Source organism: Myotis daubentonii, chromosome 14, assembly GCF_963259705.1.
Source record: "Myotis daubentonii chromosome 14, mMyoDau2.1, whole genome shotgun sequence".
NCBI classification, from domain to species: Eukaryota; Metazoa; Chordata; class Mammalia; order Chiroptera; family Vespertilionidae; genus Myotis; species Myotis daubentonii.
The window spans coordinates 10,338,854-10,354,616 of NC_081853.1; the positions used below are offsets into that span (position 1 = coordinate 10,338,854).

The following is a 15,763-nucleotide window of genomic DNA, read 5'->3' on the forward strand; positions in this document are numbered from 1 at the left end:
AGTGAGAGCTGAGGATCCAGGAGGAAATTGCCCACAAAAGGAAGGGGGAGAAGAGGGTAGGAGAGCGTTAGGGTCAGTGCTGAAGCTCTGAGACTCTGGGGTCGCTTGCACTCTCCGCCTCCAGCCCTCTGCAGCCACCCTTTACGCCACGGACACTGGAGAGTTAAGCCAATAAACACGTAAGCGCCGCTCCCTCCCCAATCGGCAAGTTGCCTCTTCGGCTCTTGGCTGCATCGACAGCTTGCAACACTCGGCATCTTTTCTGCAGGCGCCTCCTTCAGCGGCTGCAGATGGCATCCGGCTGCGGGCTCCGGGCTGGCCATTGACTGTCCCCTTTGCCCACCGCGGGCCCACGGACGCACCTCTCTCTTCCCTTCCTCCCCTCGCGCTCCTGGGTTAGAGCGCAGCTCCGGATCGCCGGGCGAAGGAAGCAGTCGCGGCGGCCGAGGCTGAGCTGTAGGGCGCTCGCTCCCTGATTTGGGGAGAAGCGCCCATCCGGGAGAGCCGACCCCCGGCTGCCTCCAGCGCCCCCCATCTTTTGCACCCCAAGTCGGGGCTCCAGGGACCCCCTCTCCAGGCGGCACCATGCTGGACCCTTCGTCCAGCGAAGAGGAATCGGATGAGATCGTGGAGGAGGAGAGCGGCAAGGAGGTGCTGGGCTCGGCCGCGTCCGGCGCGCGCCTGTCTCCCAGCCGCACCAGCGAGGGCTCGGGCGGCGGCGCCGGGCTGGGGGGCGGCGGCGGTGCGGGCGCCGGGGCCGGGATGGGCGCCGGCGGCGGGGGCAGCGGCGCGAGCACCGGCGGCGGGGCCGGGGGGCTGCAGCCCAGCAGCCGCGCCGGCGGCGGCCGGCCCTCCAGCCCCAGCCCGTCGGTGGTGAGCGAGAAGGAGAAGGAGGAGTTGGAGCGGCTGCAGAAGGAGGAAGAAGAGAGGAAGAAGCGGCTGCAGCTCTACGTGTTCGTGATGCGCTGCATCGCCTACCCCTTCAACGCCAAGCAGCCCACCGACATGGCTCGCCGGCAGCAGAAGGTAGGTGCGCCCGGAGGCCCAGCAGCCGCGCCGGGAAGTGGCCGGGCGGGCGGGGCGAACAATGGGAGCTGGCGGCGCAGCGGGCGGGGAGGAGCCGGGGGTGGAGACCGCGCCCTGGGGAAGGGGCTGCGAGGCCCCCTTTCCGCGGCCGGGACCCCGGAGGGGCCTGGAGTGCAGCGCCGCGCTCCGGGCCTCCCCGGGAGCGCGGGATGCGAGCCTGGCAGGTCCTGCTCCGTGGCCGGGGAGGCGCTGGGAGTGACTTGCAGCCTGCGGCGCCCACAGAGGCCTGGCTCGCTCGCGGGCTCCCGGCTCTCCCCGGCGGCGGGCGGCGGCTCTCCGCTCCAGGCCCGCCCTCCTGGGCGTGCGCTTGCCCGGCGGGGGCGCCCGGCAGGTGGGGGCGCCCGAGTGGAGCCAGCCGAGCGCTTCTGTGCAGCTCTTGGCTCTCGGAAGCAGAGAGCTACCGCCGGGCCCGGCGGGAGGAAGCCAGCTCGGAAGGCGAAGCTTCCAGTCTCACCGGGAAGGGCACCCTCCTCCCTCCACCGGGTCAGCAGATCGCGACTGGGGTCGCCTAAGGGCCGTGGGCACCGCTTCCCGGGGTGCCCTCCGATCTCCCGTCTTCTTCCTCACTAACCCCAAAGCAGGGCACCCGCTGTGGTCCTTCTGCCCGGGTCAGGCCTTCTACCTTCCTCCCTGTGACCCTCTTTTCCTCCCAAGGTGACTTCGCCGCGACCTTCTGGCTTTCCGAGGCCCTCGATGCTCAGCTAAAAGCCTCGCAATTATGAGCTTGAGAAGCTTTCTGTGTCTGGGGCAAGGCTGCGGGCCGCCTTTGATGTGAAAAGAGCGCCGATTTCTATCTGTTGTTCTCCAGCCAGAGAAAGGAGGGGGGTGGCGCCTGCAGGAGGAGGGGCAAGAAGGGAGGGAAGGGGTCAGTACTCAGGTGGAGCGAGTCAGTGAAGAAAGTCAGGGATGTGTTTTGTCTCCTCCCTCCGTGAATGTGCAGCACGTGAGCTATCAGAGCAGCCAGTGAGGGCCCCAGGGGCGGTGTGCGCAGCCAGCTCCAGCCCCAGCCCCATCGAGGTTGTGAGACCAGTTTCTTAAAATAGTGAATTTCTGGTTGCTGCCAGTTAACGCTGAATTTTATGTTGCTGTAGTAGAGTCTGAGGTTTTCCTATATTTATCCACCCTTATCTTGAGTGAGCCCAGGTTTCTGTTTGCTTTGCTTACATATGTACACACACCCGCCAGCACTGATGATTTATTTCAGCTAGCTCAAGCTTGCGTACCAGTTTCATTAAAAATAAAACTCATTTCCTGGTTGAGAAATAGCAGGTGGACTACACACTCCATTCTTCGCCCCCATCACTAGCTCCTTGCTTTTCCCACCTGTATTTTGGACTACAGTAGAGCAAAAGTATCCTGGATACTTTTGGATATTCTTTTAACATGGGGTGATGGGTCCACACGTGGGGTTTCAGTTTGGAATTATTATGGTAACTGTCTTTATAGCAGGGGAAACTCCATCTTTAAAATCTATCCCATTAATAAATCACCACCAACAACCAAAGATGTCCTGGTTATTTGGCAATGAAAGCTGTTGTGATTTACAGAAAAAATAAAAGACAAACTTCCCTTTATCAACCAAAAGGCTCTCGGGCTGTCCTTTAAATAGATGCTGACATCCAGCACTGGAAGGAGAGAAATCTGTTCTCCCAGAGACCCAGTTCTAAACAGCAGTCAGCCACCGGGGAAAGATTATCAGGAGGCTCGAGTCTTCTCAGCTGATTGTACCTTTTATCTGAATCCATTCAAAGCTGTGCTTTTGAGGAGCAAATGGGTTTTGTTTTTACACATGACCTTAACATCAGAGAGACCACAAACCGGATTGGTAACACTGGCATTTGGTCAAACTATTTTTAGTTATTGCAACAAATTAGTGCTTGATACACATCCTAGCAAAGCTGCCTCAGGACTGTTGGCTGACTTCGGAAGCTGGTATCTATCTTCTTATTACAAGAAAAGCCAAACTTTTCCATTGCTAGAGTCTTTCTGGAATAGGATGTTTTACCATTTTTTTCTCCCAGTAGAAAGCTTGGAACTTTGAATGAAATAATAAAAATAAAAAAGGACCCCAGCCGGTGGTGCTCAGTGGTTGAACGTTGACCCATGAACTAGGAGGTCCCCAGTTTGACTCTTGGTCAGGGCACATGCCCATGTTGCAGGCTTGATTCTCCAGTAGGGGACTTAGGGGAGGCAGTTGATTGATGTTTCTCTCTCAACCATGTTTCCATCTCTCTATCCTGCTCCCTTTCTCTCTAAAATCAATTAAAAAATATTTTAAATTTTTTAAAATGACCCATCATTGAAAGTAACTAAAAAAATTTGCATAATTACTGTGGTAAAATTCCAAGCCAACAGATAAGATTGATGAACTGAAATTAGTCTTGGAGAAATATAAACAAGTTGTAAACTAATTATGAGTTTGTAGTAGACTGGACATGGATGAACTAGAAATAGCTATGAAGAATGATGTAGAGAAAGAGAATAGAGTGACATGGAGGGAGAGAAAGAAAACTACCTATGAAAAAGAGTTGCTGAATTGGGGAAAAGAAGAGATCATATCAAATCATCATACTATGTGCCTTCAACTTAGACAGTGTTATATGTCAATTATCTCAAAAAGCTGGGGATAAAAATAAGATCATATTATACTGCATATGGTGCACATTGCAAAACCAAAGAGTCTATATTTATAATACTGGCAACCACTTCCCAAGCACCTACTATGTGCAGGGCACTTCACTTAGATTATATTTAAAATAGACTGCATTTTTTTTTAGAAGTTTTAGATTTACTAAAAAATTGAGAAAATTGTACAGAAAGTTCTGATATACCCCTCACCTAGTTTCTCCCCATTTTTGACATCTTTCTGTAATATGGTACATCTGTTACAATAAAGAACCCATATTGATACTTACTATTAACTAAAATATATAGTTTAGTCAGATCTTCTTAGTTTTTACCTAAATTTCCTTTTCTGTTCTTAAGTCATTTTAAATTCTCCTAATAACCCTAACAGCATAAGGGTAACCATCCTCATTTTTAGAAGGGAAAACAGACTCAGAGAGGTTTTGTAATTTTCCTAAAGCACTGTGCAAATAGGTGAAAGAGTGGGGACTGAAGCACAGGGCATTCTGATTCCAAATCCTATCTTTTTAATGAGCAACACCGGCCAGAGATATTCTAAAGTGAAAAACAGAACCCTAACATCCTGAGAACATAAGTGTACTTCTTACCCAGGCTTATTTCTGTTTGAGTTGAGAGAGGTCTGCATCCCTTAGGGCATCTATGAAGTCCCGTGATCCTCTCTGATCCACAGCAAAAGTTCCAAGCTTCCAGGGGACGCCTGAAACCATTTATGGTACCAAACCCTATATGTAATTTGTTTTTCCTATACATACATTCCTATGGTAAAATTTAATTTATAAGTTAGGCACAGTAAAGATTAACAGCAATAAATAAAAATAAAGTAGAACAATTTTAAGTTATGCAAATGGCTTTGGGGTCATTATTAAGTAAAAGTATTACTTGAACGTAAGCACTGTGATACCGTGACTGTCAGTCTGATAACCTAGGCACTAGTAAGTGACTAATGGAGAGGTGGCATATACAGCCTGGACACGCCGGACAAGGGGCGATTTACAAGGGATGGAAGGGGGTGGCATGAAGTCAACATGCTAACTCAGAAAGGCACACGATTTAAAACATGAACTATTTATTTCTGGAATTTTCCATTTAATATTTTTGGAGCATGGTTGACCACAGGTAGCTAAACTGCAGACAAGGGGGGCGTACGTGGGCAATATATACATTTAGGCACTAACCTCATAAAGATATGAAGGAGAGAAATGTGAGCTGATACATCTGAGTGCCAGATTGTTCACAGTCTTTCTATATGGTTCCAGCTGAAAAAAAAAAAAGTATTTTAGCTCAGAAGACTAACAGGGAAGGAGCAGAGGCCAAAGGTGCCATTGCTGGATAATTCTGATAGTTACTTTGGTTTTACTTTTACTGGAAAAAAAGAGTTCCTGGGCATTCCAACAATTGTCCCAGTTAAAAGATGAGGCTTTAAGTGGACTATGTGAAAACATAGTGTATTATTTATAGGTGTATTTTTCTGGTACGGCTGTGAATCTAAATATAACATGTTGGTAGTGATAATTTATGACCAAAATCAAAACCTGACCATCATACTGGCACAGTGTACCATGTTTCAGGAGCTCATAAATGATGACCTGAAAGACAGTTCTGTGCTTAGCTTTCTTCTTTTGTCAAAATGCAGAGTGACTACCTAGAAGTTGGCATGGCAAAGTGACACCATATGTTTGTAAATTCTGTAGTGGTGGTGATGGGCGGCTGCCTCCTGTGAAGTAGCTACTATAGATATTACCAAGGGAATGTAAAAGAAGGCACTGTAAGCAGTTGTGTACTGTTTAGAAGGACATAACCCACTTTTTAAAAAGTGGATAGGAATTATTTATAATGTCCAAAATGAATATTGTGTGCATGTGTAGGTTTGTGTACATGTGTGCCTGTGTGTGTATGTATGTATGTGCTGAGAAAAAGAGGCAACCCTAAAATTGTACCTGTTATATATGAACTCCCATATCACTTAGGAGGGCTTTCAACCAGGTGAGTAGTAAGTTCAAGCTACTCACTTCCATGTAATTCAACTTATATCTTGCCATGAAAGTATGACAAATGTTGACTCACTGTTAGCCATAGAAATTCATCTTTATTCACTTACTTGACATTGTTAGTTGGTCATGACTCAGGAGCCTATACCTTTCATAAAATTTAAGACCTACTTCTAGTTAACTATATTTATTAGAGGCCTGGTGCATAAAATTTGTGCACTGAGGGGGGGGATGTCCCTCAGCCCAGCCTGCACCCTCTCCAATCTGGGATCCCTCAGGGGATGTCCGACTGCTTGTTTAGGCATCCCTCTTGCAATCCGAGACCGCTGGCTCCCAACCACTCTCCTGCCTGACTGCCTGATTGTCCCTAACCACTTCTGCCTGCCAGCCTGATCACCCTCTAACCACTCCCCTGCCAGCCTGATTGATGCCTAACTGCTCCCCTGCCAACCCGATCGCCCCCACTGCCCTCCCCTGCCGGCCTAGTTGCCCCCAAATGCCCTCCCCTGCTAGCCTAGTTGCCCCCAGCTGGCCTATTTCCACCCCCCCCCCAACTACCCTCCCCTGCTGGCCTGGTCGTCCCTAACTGCCCTCCCCTGCCGGCCATCGTGTGGCTGTGGGCGCCACCATATTTGAGGGCGTGGCAGTCAATTAGCATATTCCCTCATTGGCTGTGGGTGCCACCATCTTTGTGACAGCATGAGGGTCAATTAGCATATTCCCTCTTTATTAGATAGGAGATATCTATCTAAAAACTATATATATATATATATATAGTTTTTTTTTATTAAGTTTATTAGGGTGACATTGGTCAACATGATCATATTGTATTTTAAGTCAATACTAGTGATTCATCCATTCAGATATGTTTTGAGGCATTTGGATTAGCTCCACTACTCAGAATTCTTAAGGGTTGCTTAGTCAGTGCAATATATGATTTGCATTTCAGAAAATAAATATTTTAATTTTCAGAAAACGAAGTAACTATTAAACCAGATTGCTTTTAAAATAATTACATGTTTCTCTCTTCATCAAGGAAAAGATGCATTCTTTAAATATGCTTTTTGGCAACCCTGCCCCGCACACCTCCTTGGTGCAATAGGCAGGAACCGTTATGCACTGGTAGCAGCAGAGGCATTCTGAAGATGCGAAACACTGCAAAAGTAGTAAGAGAGGTTCTTGCCTCATTACACATTTGGAATAGCCGTCTGCTTCTCTAAAAACTAGACTGAAGAACAAAGGAAATTAAATATTTTATTCCAGAAGGATTGTACTGTGTAAAGTGGTAAAAGTCAAATGATTCAGAGATCTTTCCCCTCTAAAGGCAAATTTAATCCTATATAATAAAAGCCTAATATGCAAATTGACCAAACGGGGGAACAACTGGTGGAGCAACCGGTATGATGCTCACTGACCACCAGGGGGCAGATGCTCACTGCAGGAGCTGCCCCCAGCCCGCAGGCCCCAGGCCAGCCAAGGCAGGTGCCAGCGGGGTCCCCCGCCCCGGCCAGTCGCCCCACCAGTTGCCCCGCAGATTGGCCCTGATCGCCGGCCAGGCCTAGGGACCCTACCCATGCACGAATTTCGTGCATTGGGCCTCTAGTACACAATAATAGGCTAGCCATGAAAATATACTCGGTACTTGTGCCTTGGGGCTAGGTGTTTTTACAACTTAAGCTGGAATGACCAGGAGAGTTCTATTAACTTAGAATTAAGTTTTAAGTACATGTTTTCCTTGCACTAAGCACTCTCCCAGGCTTGGTGGCTGAACCAGAAGATACCTGTGAGATATGCATCTGAATTGGGAATCTATGTTCTAGTTTGGAAGATAACATATATACATGTCAAATAAGTTGATAATAAGAAAGTGTTTAATTAAGATGCTGATGACAATGCAAAAGTAGTGGAGAGATATGCATGCACACACAAGGTTGGATTTAATAGTAGGAACATATTAATTGAGGAAGTTAGATCTTAAAGAATTTGTATGACTTGTAAGCATAAGGAAGGACAGGTATTCCAGTCTGGAGAAGAGCATGAGATAGCAGAAGTATGGAAAGGAGTCGTTGCTTGTAGGACACTATTAGTCTGATTCTTTTAGCTCCAAGTGACTAAAACCTAACTCAAATGGTTAAATCAAGAAGAAAATAATGGGAAGGGGACAGATTTATTAGTGCATGTAATTAGAAAATCCAGTACAGAGGTGACTGCCGGAATGGCTGGATCTAGGAGTTCAGATAACTTCTTCAACAGAGAAAGAAAGCTGGCTGATGATGGAAAATGATATATGTTAAAACCTGTGTCTGAGCTCAAACTCTCCAACTTGATTGTAGGCGAGTCATCTTCTGTCTCTGGTGTCATCTGTCATGTAGAATTGAGGGATGGAGAAGCTTCAGATATTATCTAATGTCCCCTCTATATATAAAAACTGATCATTTTTTTTCTGGATAATGAGGTTACTTATTACCAAGACTTATAATTTCATTCAAACTTGTATTTGGTATGTTTTTACATTACAAAATAAGGCAGTGTCTTCAAAGAATCTGAGGGGAGTTAGAAATGAAGTTAGAGTTCCCTTTGTCCAACTATCTGAATTTTCAGACAAGGAGGTGGGACCTTAAAAGGTTATAAGACCACAGACTAAATGAAAGATTGTAAGCTGTGGCCTGTGGCCTGAAAGTGACCCACAATTGTATTTTGTTTTTCTACAATGAATTTTTTTTTTTTATTGATTTTTTTACAGAGAGGAAGAGGGAGAGAGAGTTAGAAACATTGACGAGAGAGAAACACTGATCAGCTGCCTCTTGCACACTCCCTACTGGGGATGTACCTGCAACCAAGGTATATGCCCTTGTCTGGAATCGAACCTGGGACCTTTCAGTCTGCAGGCTGATGCTCTATCCACTGTGCCAAACTGGTTAGGGCTACAATAATTTTTTTAATTTTTAAAATTAGTTCTTGGAATTTAAAACTATTAAAATATTTCACATTTTAAAAATTTGTATTTCTGGCTACTCTTATAACTGGAAGATGTAGCAAAGCTGGGCCTAAGCTTTTATGAGTTTGCAAAAAGCAATAGAAATAAGATTACCAAGACATTACTTAAATAATGGCAAGTTGATCATTTTTAACTAAAACTATGCTTGTTCTAAGAGGGATACCACATAGATGGATGGATAGATAGATAGATAGATAGATAGATAGATAGATAGATAGGTAGATAGATGCTAGGACTATCTGGTTCTTGCCAACATCTCTTCTTGCCACTGCTGCACAGATATTGACGGTCTGACCTTGGCACCTATAAGGAATCCAAAAAAAGAAACTGGAATTTGGAACTCTATGTTCCTGTTTCTGGCAACAGTTTCCATGTTAGGATCAGATTTATCATTTCTGCAGAATCAGAGAGCTTATGATCAGAATTACTTTGTTACTTTTTCACTTCTCAGTCCAAGCATGTGATAGGATTACTTCTCTGTCAATAGCAGGTAAAGAAAGGGGAATGAGGTTGGTCAATGGGTTGAGTTCTGATCATTGTTTTTGACAGACAATGGACAGTGAAGAACAGTAGCTAAGAGCATAGACTGTGAAACTCAAATGCCTAGGCTTGCTTCTTGGCTATCCTAACTGGCTGTGTGATACTGGCCAACTTAACCTCTCTAGGACTCAGTTTATTCAATAAAATGGAGATAGTAGTGGTGTCTTCATCACCGGGTACTTGTGAAAATTCAGTAAGATAATACAGTAAAGCTCTTAAAGCAATATCTGGCATGCGGTAAATGTTATGTGTTGTTATTGCTAAGTTGGTATGTACAATGCTGTTTTATTTTTATTGGTGAAAGGATTAAAAAGTGTAATATATGTGGCCTACTCACCATAGCAAGCCTTGTTTATTATTGCTGCCATCATTGTAATCATCATTATTATTGCTATAATAAGCAGACATACAAGGCAGTGGATATGATTATAGCATTGTCTATGAACAAATAAGGTAGAAGGTACAGTGCACCCCTATTCTTCTTTTGTTGAGACATTTCACTAACTCTGCAGTCTCTGGTGCAAATCCCTGGTCAGTTTTGTGACCTGGAGGCTATGTGACCTTGGACATATTTCCCAATCTCTTCAAGTCTTAGTTTCCCCACCTGTAAAATGGGGGGAAATAATATTGAGTGTTACAAGAAAAAAAGCATGTTAATTGCTTAACAAGCCCTTACTATGGGGTAAATGTTGAGCAGATGTTATCAGCAACAGTTGAAATAGTCTTCTTGCATTTTGGTCCATCAATGCCCCAATGCTATTTTATACTACAGTACCTTTTCTCACCTTTTTCACCTGCCTTGCTCTTGTTTGTCCTTTAATTAACTCAGGTATTATCTCCTTCAAAAACCTTACCAAATCTTTATATTGGACTAAAAGTTCCCATAACTCCCTGGTTCATGCCCATGTTACATCCTGTACACTATAATTACCTACCCTTTTGTGTGGATTCATCTCTTCCACGACTGTAACAACCTCAAAGACATGGACCACACTTTATTACTTCTTGATTCCTCATCTCCCCAAACAGTGCCTGGCACATAGTAGGTGCTTGTAAACATTCCAACTGTTTAAACTCTGCTGCTTTATTTCCCAAGGGAGATTCCAGGAGAGGAAGTGAAGGAGTCATAAATACAATCCGCCTCTATTAAAGAAAAATGACTTGCCCTGACAGCTTTGGCTCAGTGGATAGAGCATTGGCCTGCGGACTGAAGGGTCCCAGGTTCGATTCCCGTCAAGGGCATGTACCTTGGTTGCGGGCACATCCCCAGTAGGGGGTGTGCAGGAGGCAGCTGATTGATGTTTCTCTCTCATCGATGCTTCTAACTCTCTATTCCTCTCCCTTCCTCTCTGTAAAAAATCAATAAAAAATACATTTAAAAAAAGAAAAATGACTTATTTACTTTTATCAAAACTTCTCAGTGGAAAACATGAAGGGTAAATAAATTACCAAATGATTTCAAAATTATTTATGTTGCAGAAACATACCATCAATCACTTCCCCTTAGCTTCTTTATACAAACAACTGATAAATTTCTAGATTCATTTCAAAAAAAAAAGTCTTCTTTTAAAAACCATAAGCAATTATGAATTTCTTGCAATGGCTTAATCCCAGTTGAACTTGAATCACTATAGTGCATGTTTAAGTGGCCAATGTTAAGTCAGGAAGAGTCCAGATGAGAACAGAATCTCTATATTGGAAATATGTTCTTTAGGATGTTTTATTTGCTTTAGTTTTTTATGAAGGAAAAAAAGGCAGTCACAGTATTATATTGAAAGTTAGGTATTTTTAATATTATCAGTCTCAGTGTTGCCAAAGTTATAGAATAGAACCTACAAGTTCTATGTATTTAGACATAAGTAAATATGCTGCTTTTCTCTAGTTTTATTCTCTGTAGGGTGTTGGCACTATTTTATCTCTTATAAGCTGTTCTTACATTGGAGGTCTTTTATGATTTTAGTTAGGATATAAATAAATAATAACTATGGCATACTGTATTGGATGATGGGTGTGAAATAGGATTTTGGCAAATGTGGAGTGGTACAGCGAATCTACTGTGCCACTTAGGAAAGCAAATGATAAACATTGAAAATTTTTTGCAAATAATTATGCCTTCTGTTGCCCATGCAGGAAAACAGCCTTTTGGTGTGGATGATAGGCATGGAGTTGTTTAAGAAAATGAGTTAAAACATAGCTTGAACATCTACTTTGGCGATTTTTCTGACAAGTACAGCAACTGTTGTCTATATGGCAGTGTCATAACATACTCTGTTCAAAACATTTCTTCGGGGCTCTTCCATATTCAATTTTTGTTTGTTACACATCATCGGACAACATTGTTTTGAGCTACTTATACATATAAGAAACTCACTCAATCCTGTAGGCAGAATATGCAAAGGCACTTTAGACAATCTTCCTGATCTCCAAAAACCTATACATCTGGTTGAGAAGTTGAGGTTCACCAATTTAGAACATACCTTGTACTGTAAGTCAGAGTGCGATGAGTGTCTCAATCTTAAATATTGGTGTTCTTCGGGTCTCCATCCTTGGCTCTTGTTATGAGTTGTTTGTGTGCCCCCCCCCCGCCCCGCCCCCCCTCCAGATCCATATGTCTAAGTCTTAACATCCTTACTTCAGAATGTGACCTTAAATGGAAACAAGTTCTTGGCAGATGTAATTGTTAAAGAAAAGTTTGTTAGGACCCTAATCCATTATGCCTGGCGTCCTTATTGAATAGGAAAATTTAAAGTAGACATGCACATAGGGAGAACACCATGGGAAAAAGAAGGCAGACATTGGAGTGACACTTCTACAAGCCAGGGGCACAAAAGATGGCCAGAAAACCACCAGAAGCTAAGGGAGAGGATATGGGATACATTCTTCCTCATAGCCTCCAGAAGGAACCAACCCTGCCTACACCTTGACCTCACATTTCTAGGCTCCAGAACTGTAAGAAAACAAATTGCTGTTGTTAAAATCACCTGGTCTGCGGCACTTGGTTACCACAGCCCTAGTAAACCAATACAGCCCTCTTTTCATCTCTATACGGCCTCTCAGCAACCTCATCTCTGAACAATGGTGGTAGCTACTAATATTTCTACATTTCCATTCTCAGTGATCTCCAGCACAGGCCTCTCATGAGACCTCAAACCCATATATTTAGTCATTTCCATCAGTGCTGCTGAAGGTGTGATCTCAGACGGGTCCTAGTCAGTGAACTGTTTCTCATGGGTCTATAAGAAGGTAAGGAACTTGCATTCAAATGCAAATCAACTCTGCTCTCTTCAGGAAAGTCTCCCTACAAAAAAATCATCAGTTGAATCGTTTAGTGATGAAGTTGATGTAATTCCCAGCACTAGAACTTTATCTTGGTGAGGACCAATAAAAACAGTTCACAGACTGCACAGGTCTACAGATTAGGAAGTGCCCTGACCTCTAGGACACATCCCCATGGAAGTCTTCAGACCACTCAATAATAGAATTTCTCACCAAAACTCCTGCCCCCTCTCTTTTCTAATTCAGTGAAGACAAACATATTGTCTTATGGTTGTGGTGTACCGTTCTGGTGCTACTATATAAGGAAGGCAGAAATGCAAAACTCAACTTCAAACCTTTGCTGTTGCTCATCCTCACCACCAAAGGGTGCACATGTCCTGTTGATGTTCCTGCTCGGAAAATTGTCTTCTCTTTCTCCTCTTCTTCATCACTGGTATTCTGCTTTGGATCCTTATGACTATTTTGAGATAACCTTCTAACTGTTCTCCCTGCATCCTTTCTTGACTACATTCCATCTAGCTTCCAGAGTGATCATTCTGAAGCAAAGATTTAATCATGACCTTTCTCTGCTCAGAGTTCTTATGTAGCTTTTAGTTGCATGCACAGGATAAACTCTAAACTCATTTGCATAGTATAATTGCATCCTACTACACCATCCAGCCTCAACTCCTGCAATTCTGTACACAACCTCAGCTTCAGCCCATTAAATCACTTCACATTCCTACACTGTGTATACTGTTTTGTGTGCCTCAGTGTCTTTGCACGTATTGTTTCTCCTGTTTGAAAAGCCCTTCCTACCTTGCCTTCCATCACTCTCCTAGGTAGACAATGGTACTCATTCATTATAAAGAATAGGACTAAATAGTGAGTATTGGATGTTTACTTAGGTAGGTACCATTCTATTCATTCATAAGTCTTAGCTCATTTAATCCTCACAGTAATCTTATAAGATAGGTATTAATCATCTCAATTCTCCAGATAAAAACAAAACAAAACAAAATAAGAGGCAAAGCAGTTAAACCTGCCTCAGACACACATTTAGTCAGTGGTAGAGCTGAGTTGGGGCCCAGGCAGTCTCAAGCCAGCACGCACTCTTACCCATGTGCTATATTTACTACATTAGGGCATTGAGCACACCTTACTTCATTGTATACTTGTTTCTTTCTTCTGACTCTACAGAGATTTCATTTAGTATCCCCTGATGACTGATGGATAGCATGTCACCTAATCGATGCTCCAAAAAATAGTTGGTGCACAAATTCATGACTATTTAGAGACCAGTAATTTCTCACCATTTAGGTATGTTCATTAAAATGATCTCATTTCTTCTTTAAAGCAACATTTTTTAGTAGATGGAGCAGGAACTCTAAAATCATGTTTTGTTACAGGCAAAAGTGAGAAGGTCCAGAGAGGTCCCCCTGGCTGGACAGAACTACTGAACTTCCACCTGGGCCTCCTAAATGCATGTAGGGCTCCCTACTGTGCAGTCAGGCCCAGATTCACACTAAGTATGGCCAGGCCACTGCTGACTTTTGAAGGTCAGACTCACACTTTCAGAATGTCCACCTCAGCTCGTAGCAAAAATGTACCTCACATCTCACATCCACTATCTTTTTTGTTATGAAAAAATTTGGGAATTTTCTGTAATCTTTGGAAACTATTTGACTATATAACTTGGTTAATAAATGACTATGATATCTGAGGAATCATGGTGTATTCACAGGAATCCTTGTGAGCTAAAAAAAGATCTCACCAACTGTTTTCAATTATTACTACTAAATTTAACAATTAGTGAACTTGACATATGTTTTAAAGTCATTTAATTGAACATTTAGTAATTTCTATTTTCCAATTTTAGTTTTCCATTTGGGAAACAATACATTTTATTATTTAAGATCTTGGGCTTTTTGGGGCCCTGGGAAGTTTGATGTCGCTGGTCGCCATGCATCTGTTGCTTAAGCCTTTGATGAGGATTGATGGGAGAAGTGGTATTTGAGGTAAGCCTCAAACTGGGAAGATCAAAGGATAAAGATGTGATATGTTTTGAGAAGAGAGATACTTTCAAGTATTCAGAGATGAGATCATGCAAAGCAAGTTTGAAGACCTCTGAAAAAATACAATTGTATAAGATTCCAAAATGGGAGATAAAAGAAAACAAAAAAAAGAACAGAGAAACCAAGATGGCAGCATAGGTAAACACCGAAATTGCTGCCTCCTACAACAACTTCACAAATACAACAAAAAGACAAAACGGACATCATCCAGAACTACAGGAAGGCTGGCGGAGTGGAAATTCTACAACTAGAAGGAAAGAAAAAGCCCACTGAGAGTCAGGAGCTGCGGAAGTAAAGTGCAGAGGTATGGAGGCTCACGTGCACAGAAAGGAGCTGGTACCTGAGGACGCAGCTGTCTTTTTGAATCGGAAGGGAGTCACAAGCTCCCGACTGCTCTGAACTGCAGTTCTGGGAAGTCTCTAGGGACTCAGGAATCATACGGGGAGAAACTGGATTGTCTGGCAGCGGGCAGAACTCGGAACTCGAGGGCGGCTTTCCCTCAGAGGTGCTTGCAGCAATTAAATTACCTGGACACTGAGATGCGCAGCCCCTTCGGGCAGGGCTGAGGATCTGCCATAGCTGCTTGCTCCACCCTGTTGATTCCTTGAGACCCCGCCCCACCCAGGCTGTGGCAGAGGCTTTTGCATATGAATGCCCTGGCCCTTTGCAACCTGAAAATTACCTAACAAATTACAGCTAGGCCACACAGACCCAGAACTTCCAAGAGAAGGCCCAAGGCCCCACAGCAGCTTGAATTGCTTCACAGCTGGGCCTCATCTGGGCACCTCCAAACTCCAAAAAAAAGTAAGGGGAATCTGCAGATCTTTTCGTAGCTCCTGCTGGGTAACCTCAGGCAGAGACTAAATTAGCACCTCCTTAGATCCAAGAGCCAGTGTACCCAGTGGTCAGAGTGGGACCATCCAGATTACAACTCCTTAGATCCCTAAGGGACACACTCAGGGGGCAGACTCAGTGAGCACCAAAGCCCCACTGAAGCAAGTCTTGCCCCAGAAGGGTGTCTTCAGCACAGAAGTTCTCCCACTGCAGACACAGCTGATTCTCACTGCCAATTGGCCTGGAGGTCAATTTCTCCCAGTGATACCTACAACAATCAAGGCATAACTACAACAAGACTGTGCACAAAGCCCACAAAGGGGTGCACCAAGAGTGTCCAC

The 15,763-nt window shown here is 44.0% G+C and overlaps 1 protein-coding gene across 10 annotated transcripts in view; it reads left to right on the forward strand.

Annotated features, from left to right (window-relative positions):
• Positions 1–273: 273 nt before the first annotated feature.
• Positions 274–15,763, forward strand: part of CADPS (calcium dependent secretion activator) — a 447,566-nt gene continuing 432,076 nt past the window's right edge. For all 10 annotated transcript variants that reach the window (XM_059663078.1, XM_059663082.1, XM_059663077.1 and 7 more), the window contains exon 1: positions 274–1,026. In XM_059663078.1, coding sequence (XP_059519061.1) covers positions 586–1,026 — 441 coding nt within the window. In that variant the 5' untranslated portion in view covers positions 274–585. The remainder of the gene's footprint in view (positions 1,027–15,763) is intronic.